The sequence below is a fragment of the Limulus polyphemus genome, unplaced genomic scaffold (genome assembly GCF_000517525.1).
Source record: "Limulus polyphemus unplaced genomic scaffold, Limulus_polyphemus-2.1.2 Scaffold2057, whole genome shotgun sequence".
Classification (NCBI taxonomy): Eukaryota; Metazoa; Arthropoda; class Merostomata; order Xiphosura; family Limulidae; genus Limulus; species Limulus polyphemus.
The window spans coordinates 188,111-196,424 of NW_013667667.1; the positions used below are offsets into that span (position 1 = coordinate 188,111).

Consider the following 8,314-nt stretch of genomic DNA (forward strand, 5'->3'; position numbering starts at 1 on the left):
ATATATATATATATATATATATATATATTAGGTATTGCTTTGTATTATATTTTAATTCAGATTATTTATTCATTGATTGTAGCAGTTTTTGGCATTACAGTATCATTTTCATATATAATCATAGATTTTTTTTGCTTGTATCTATATTTATATATGTTTATTTTTGGCATTTGATGTGTTTTGTATAAAAAATATTTATACATATGTTTTTGTGTAAAACTTTGATGGATTTTGATACTAGTATTTTGATATGATGTTATTTGAAGAAGTTATATAAAGATATATGTGTTGACTATTAATCTTACGTAAAATATTTCCTAATGGAATAGTGAGTTTTAGAGTAATTCAGATAAAGCATTGTTAGATGCCATGACAGAGGTAGATCAAGGAGATTGTGTGATGAAGTTTTTATGAGATAAAAATTTCCTACAGAGGGAGGATTGAAGTATTTGTAGAATATCAATAAGTATACTAAGTATATACATATTATAAGGTTTTCAAGAAGTACGTTTTATTTCTTTATAACATATATAATGTATAGTATGGAGAAAGCAGCAGATCAAAAGTTTTATGAAATAACATGGACACTAACTAGTGAACCACAGTTACAAATAAGGAAGATACAAGTTTGAGGTCCATTGCACAATTTATCTAAAGACACATTCCGTGTCTTGACCTAGAGGGAAGAAGATTCACAGCTACAGAATTTGCTGCCAGACAAGTGTGGTATATTGAGATAAAACCCTAATTGTTTAGATAAAGCCTCTGACGAAATGAATCAGAATGGTGAGGAAAATCACTGAGTGAATTAATCTTAGTGAAGAAACCTGAGTTACATGGTTTTCTCTATACACCCCAAATTAACTGTCTTGGATAATTTTGCCAAAGATATTAGATAAGGGACAGGAATAAGTTCTGTAAGAATCAATAACAATGTGGATTTTGGTTACAGTATGATGGAAGATCCCACTTTTACCAATCAAGTTAAAAGAACTACTTTTAAAAGTAGATCTCCTAAACTTCTTGAACAATCTGAAAAACACTAAAAATGGTGTACATAATTCTGTGTTTCAAATTGAAAATCTTAAGTTGCTCTAGGGAATTGTTTAGATTCTAGAGGACAGAAGATGGCAGTAATCCAGAATCTTCAAGAAATTTCTTGCACAAACTTTTTGTAAGTATGCTATTTCTGATTTAGTCTAACAGTGTTTCACTTAAGGCTCAATAATGTGTATGTATAAAGAGAGAAAAGTGAAGGACATTAATTGTACTAAAGAAATAGTACAGAAATGGTTAAAGGGGAATTACTTAAAGATATTTTTGGAGAATTGTTAATACAGTTATACAGATTATGACAAGAGGATTTCTTAAGTTAATTCAGTTGAAAACTGGATTAATGCTGCATCTATGTTACTGAACATAATAGTAGGCCTTATTAATGAACATCTAGATCTTTAAAATGAAGAATTAGAATTAGTGTTGTTTCAAGATAACCTTGAGAGTTTCGATATAGATTAAATGCTCAACAGTGTATAAATAAAAAGACTATTTGATTTGTATTCATTTGCCTCTGTACGGGTTTTTTATTACACATGGAAACCTCCTCGAGTTGGTGGCTTGTGTGCTCCACTTGGAAAAGCATGACTTGAAATCCAGTTGAGTTCCTTTGTAATGAATGCAACAACAAACCCAAAGCTGAAGCCCATGGGCTGCTCATACACCGTTACACTTGCTACTTACCAGTTCTTAGCCACTGGGTTGATGGATCATGGAAGCCTGTCCTCCTGAGTGTGCACAATACCACTCATTTGAGATTAGGGTGGTGGCATTCTGCTGGTGTAGATGGCGTGATGCTCTTCATACCGTCTGCTGGGTGTTGGGTCGCAGGGGTTCTGGTGTTAGAGGTGTGCACCTGCGGAGGTGGATTCTTTGTATGGAAGCTCCTCTTCCCTGCTGATACTTGTTTTTGAGGTGAAAGGTAGAGGCCACTCTTCCTACTGTGGACTTATTGTACAATTTCAGATGCAGCCAGGTGTTGGTTGAGGTTGAACTCCCATTTATGGTCTGTTGCACCCTAACCACTCTACACTAGTTCATTGTGGGATTCTAACTTTTTGTGAGAGGAAGTAACATATCTTATCAGAAGTTAATGTTTTCCTAAACTGAAAATCTATTTCCGATAGATACTTACCTCTTCTCACATTTTCTACCCGTCCATCCCACTTCTCGTGTGATTTGGTGTGATCTGATCAATCTTGAAGTGGTTGACAGCTGCAAGATTAGAGAGGGTGCTACTTACAATAGGGGTAGTGTTACACTTCTGTTGTTGGAGGGCTGCTGCATAATCATTTGCATGTTAGTATCAGAAATAAGTGGGAGTATCAAGGCTAGTGGCAAGGGAAAATTTTTGCCAATAGAGGCAATATAGGTCAAGAAAGCTTTTTGTGAGAAGAGGTAAATATCTATCGGAAATACATTTTCAGTTTAGGAAAATGTTAACACTTCTCTCATGTGATTGTGGTCTATATACTAGAATAAATTTACACATCATTATTTTTAATCTAAATTATATTGGGTTTCTGAGATAGTACTTATGAATAATAGATGTCATCTCTGGATATTTTGTCTGCTTTGCTGGTGAACAGGTTAATCAAATGAAGTACAAGAATGAAGTTTTAAGTATGAAATTAATTTAATACTTTAATGGAAAAGTATTAAACAATGATTAAGTTCAACACAGAATTTATTTAATTAGTTCAATTAGAATACTTGTGTTGCTTTACTGGAACAAGACTGTTGGTTCCTTGTGTGGTCATTTTAATGGTTCTGAATTATAGTTAGTTCATAAGAGGTTATAATGCATGAATTTTAAGTATTTCAAATTTGTAAGTTTAAATAATAGTATATGGTAGTATTATATTAGTCAACACCCAGTATTAACAAAATTGAAGAAATAAAAATTATTTTAATTACTTTGTTGTTACCATTAAAATAATAAATGAAAATATTTTTGACAAATTAAATATTTATCAGTTATTGAACTTTTATTTAATGAAATTTTCATTGAATATAGAAAATATGAAAGTTTAATGAACCGTGTAAATATCTAGAAAGATTAACTTAATTAGGTATTTTCTTATTGATGAAATTGTAACAAACCTAATAAATTTCTTGTGTATGGTAAATGATGATAATTGATTTGTTCCCAAATTTCTTTAAACCATTTGTTTGATGTTATTTTTAGCCACAGTACAGAGAAATTAAATACAAGTAAGATAAAAGAGTGCTATCATGGTTTTCTTTTTTTTTTGTGTGTGTGTGTGAATAAATTTGTATGTGTTTATACATATTTTCTGAACATTAATTTTAATTATTCATTTTTCTTTTGATAGTTTTCTGTGATAAATCCTAAAGCTACTAAGTCTGCAGAAAATGTTAAAATTTATTTTCAAACTATTTGTAAGGATAAACCATCATATAGCAAATAATATAGACTCCAAAGAAAATTCCTTTTCTATTGTATAGCAGTTTCTTATAATTAGTTACAAAAAAACTCTTGTTAGACAGGTAATAATTATTTTCCCCCAAGTAAGTATCTCTATTTATTTACATCATACTTGGATAGTTTTTTTATAAGCACTCAGTGAGTGGATGGTGTTTCTAGAATCTGCTTTTTTTTCCAACAAGTTTTTTTATGCTGATTAGTCAAGGAAATTGATTTTTTAAATAATTTTAAGTAAATTTTGATAACCATAAAGGAATTAGCGGAGTTTATTGAGTGAAAAAGATAGTAGGCTATATTTTTATTGCTTTTTGACTCATTTTTTATACCGTGTCAATTGTTATCATCCACAATACAAGTTAATAATTTGACATATTTGTTTCAAAAATACTAACTTAAGTGGATCTGATGATTGTATCAACATAATCAAATTTGAATTTGCTTAATAAGTTTTTGTTACTCTGTGACTAAAATTTATTGAATCATAAGTGCAAGTTACTAACTTTTGTAATATGAATAACTTGAAATGATTAATATATTATATTGAGTTTTGTTTAAATGTAATATAACTTGTCAAAACAGTCATGTAATAATTTCTTTGCAGAATTTCTACCTCATTGACCCATATGTTGTTGCTTTCAGCCTTCTGATGCTAGGAAGAAGGTTTCCCCTTAATGTCTTTAAACAAGTAAGTATTAGACTTGCACTGACTTGCATTTATATTTTATGTAAACTTCAAAGTAACTTTTTTTTAAACATTTCTTTTGACAACAAGTTTTAACAAATGTTGTTGCACCCCATCTCATCAGTTAGTTTATGGGGTTCCATTAATATGTAGAATGTTTTTAAAGAGAAACCATAAGAAGCATAAAAATGCTGAATAAACCCTTTTGCTACTGACTTGGTAGATTACATCAAAATTGTGACTTAAAAGTGACCATCAGAGTTTCTATACTGTAACATTTGATATGTTTTGTGTATCGTAATGAAATTTGGCAAGCTTTAGTAAGCATTACGATTTTTTTGTACAAACAAAATCATATTTGTTTTTAAGTACTTTTACTAAAAATTTGTCAGTGAATATGTGGAGTCAGAGTGTTGACTGCTCTAAGTGCAAAGTGAATTTCATATTAAAATAAAAAATACTCTTCTATAGCTGAAAATTGTCAAATTTCATTTGCACAATCTCTAAAATCTCCTAAATAAATATCAAACATTTTTTTCAGTAAAACTTTATATCTTATTTATTGTTATTTTCTTTACCCCAACTCTATAGGCCTTCGGTCAATTTGAGTGACCTCATAACAACCATAAAAAATACAAAAAAACTAAATTACCTTTTTTTCTTTCTCGAATAACTGCCAGTTGTAACTGGATACTACAAACAATTGTTTTATCCTAAGTAACTTAAAGCTCATAACAGTGTACATCTATTTATACTTCAATTTTATTGTTTTATTTCCCTTTGACTTGTGTCTATTATTATTATTATTTTTCATTATCTTAGCTAATCTAACCTTATCTAATGTAATAAGGGTTTTATCTTTACATTCTAGCTACTTTTATAATAATAAAGAGTATACATGAAAACAATAAATAAAGTACTTTTCTGTGTCCTGTTGTTTTTGCTGTTTACTGTTGATGAAAGTTAAGCCTGCTTTTTTATACTAATGTTACTAGTGCACTAAATAATTTTTATTTAATTGAATAATGCACCTAAGAACACAGAATAATGACACTCACAAAGCAAACAGTGTCCTATAACTACCATAATTTATCTGGCTTTCTAACTATGCGATAAGAACCTTTAAAAATTTATCTAAGCTTGTTGATGTGAATACTGTGAGAGAGGTGAAACAGACAGTTTATACGTAAAGCAACCTGATATAATATAAAAACTTCCATCGGTTACAAGTAATATAGTATAAAATGTCAGAACTGTTGGCAATTTGTGAAAGAGAGGATGTGACAAGTGGGCATAGCAAGTGAATCTAACTTTTTAGTTTATGGCTCTATAAACAAATAAAGTTGAAGGCTACAAAAATTATGCTTTGCCTTAATAACATCTGTATTATAATAAATATTTAATGTTGAATTCTGAACTTCTCAAAGGGATCGTAAATAACTTAGAGAAGTGGAAGACCTAGAGAACAAATGTCACAGTTCTCATATTAGGAGAGATTGAAGATTTTTTAAGATATTTCTTTAAAAAAATAAGAACTTAAAAGTTATATAATATTAAAATTTGATATTTTAACTATGCTTTCATATCAAGTTTATTTGTATACAATGATAATAAAGTAGTTTAATTAAATTCTGAATGTAATTCCAAAGAAGTTGTGATGAGCACACTTTGACCTACCTGTAATGAGAGGGTTAATGAACACATTTCAGTGATAATAAACTTTAACCAAATTAAGTATGATCATTGGTAACTGTTAAGATTATGAAGTTTGTTGAGTTTTAGCCAGAAAAAATTATTTTGAGAAATGAGAGAGATCCAAGAGATAAAGACGCTACACTCTTAAGAAGAGTATAATCCATATTACATGGAGATTGAGTGAAAGGAAGATCTAGATTGGGGAATTACATATTTAATAATGGTTAACTTCCATATACAATTTTTATATAAAAATTAAAAGTTGCATTTTTGGTTTGGCATGAAACCTTTACTGTTGTAGTATACACACACAGAATTGTTTTGTTTTTTATTTGTTTCAGATATGTTTATGGTGTGTACCATTAACAGCTTACAATGTGGCAGTTCAGTTTTTTCGAGCTATTGTTATTACTCCTCAAATAATATCTCTGGTGTGGTGTGTGTACAACATAATACTAAAACATGGCTTTCTTACTATTTGTTTGGGTTATCCGTAAGTAAACACAGTCTTCTATATCTCATGTAGATGTTTAGTATTGTAAACAGTAGTAGCACTTTTGATTAGCATTATATATAGCACTAAAAACTTTTATTAAAAAGATAGCATTGCTGTTTGTTTATTGATAAAAATATAGGAATATGATGTGAAGTTAACTTATAATTATTGTAACTATGTTACAAAACACATTGTTTGGTATTTCATCATTGTTTATGACAGCTTACCATACATAGAAATGTTATGATTATCCTGATTTTCACTACTCATTGACTTTATCTCTACATCATTTTGTTCTTCCTCGTGCATTTTTCTTTCTGGCTATTAGTGAGATCATAACTTCTTTACTATGTCATTTCCTGTGAGGGTAATGTTGCTTATATTGGGTTTATAGTTACCACCTTTGAGAATTATTCACACGCAACGAAAGATTAAATTGAAAAAATCTTAAGAACAGAAGTATCACGATAGTCAAATTAAGTTTATACTTTAGCCTTTTAGAACTTAAAAAATCTATCATCACCAAATACTTGTTAGACATCAAGGGTATATGATAAATAACATATATAGTGTAACATGAGTAAGATGGATTTTAGTAGTAGTAACTACAAGATGTATCATGAACTGGACTTTGGAGTAGTTTGATTAGCCTACCATATTATTGCCATGAACAATACACTGTACCTGATTATAGGCCTTGATAGCTTTCCAGGTTCACCCTTGATCCCAGAAGCTTCAATGGTAGAGACAGGGTTGAAGCACACTGAAGATATTTTGCAGGCTTTGAACCATTTAGGGACAGTCACTGTGATCAATGCAAGGCTGTAAGAAATGAAAGAACAACAAGTTGTTTCCACTACTGAACCTACTCCTTGAACATATCAGGAATATGATGTCACCTAGGAATCTCAAGTTACTGCCACATTCTTAAAATGTAAATTTCCTGATGGCTGTGAACTAAGAGCTGCACAGGAGGAAGTGGTCAACCTTCATCAAGAAGGTCACCAGATCTTGCCTTGCATCTTTGAGAAGTGTGTCTAAGACTTTAAAAGAAGTCTATCTTGAAAAAGAATATAGGGGGAAACACCAGCTGAAAAGTTGGGCCATTAGAAGGATTTCATCACAAATTTTAGAATCCTCAGATTGCCAACCACAGCCTTTAATTTTTCCAGCATTGACCATTGTTTTTATCACTGTCAGGCCCAGGCAGTCAATTTGCTGGGGGCTTGGGCTTTGATGCAGTAGAAATGAGACCAATGGAGGAGCTGAATGTGATTACCAAAAAATATGACATTGTTAGTTAATTGTGAAATTTGCTTTTTAACACTTAATTTCGAGGCTTGGGTTGAGGAAGACCCTGAAATGAATAAGGAGTTGGAGTTTCTGTAGTTGAAAGAAGTGCTGATTTTACCCTTTAAGTAAATTGATAATTTTTTGTGCAGGTATTCTGCATGTTGTTAGTGACATCCTTGTAAATTGGATGTACAAAGGTTGCAAATTTATGCTCAACCTTGAACTTCGACAAAGGTTACATATCACAATGGCTTGACATAGCCTATTGTTTAGGGTGCTCAACTCACAATCTGCAGGTTGCAGGTTTGTATCCCTGTCACCGAACATGCTCTCCCTTTTAACCATGATGGCATTATAATGTGATGGTCAATCCTACTATTAGTTAGTAAAAGAGTAACCCAAAAGTTAGCGATGGGTGGTGTTGACTAGCTGCCTTCTATCCAGTCTATCAATTCCAAATTAGGAATGATTATCACAGATAGCCTGCAAGTAGCTTTGTATAACATTCAAACCAAACCATATCAGAATGGTAGAATAAGGCTTATGCTTACCTGACTCTGTTTCTGTGTCTTGCCCTTGGGTGCTATAGAGACTTGTACAAATTAGGAGGTTTATCTTGTATATATATATATATATATATATA

At 31.0% G+C, this 8,314-nt stretch overlaps 1 protein-coding gene across 1 annotated transcript in view; it reads left to right on the forward strand.

The window, feature by feature from the left end:
* The window catches only part of LOC106465807 (transmembrane protein 39A-like), a gene marked incomplete at its 3' end in the record, with an annotated part of 57,347 nt that overhangs the window by 30,856 nt on the left and 18,177 nt on the right, over positions 1–8,314 (forward strand). The window contains exons 3-4 of the mRNA XM_013926043.2: positions 4,107–4,190; positions 6,224–6,375. Of these exons, the coding sequence (XP_013781497.1) occupies positions 4,107–4,190; positions 6,224–6,375 (236 nt within the window). The remainder of the gene's footprint in view (positions 1–4,106; positions 4,191–6,223; positions 6,376–8,314) is intronic.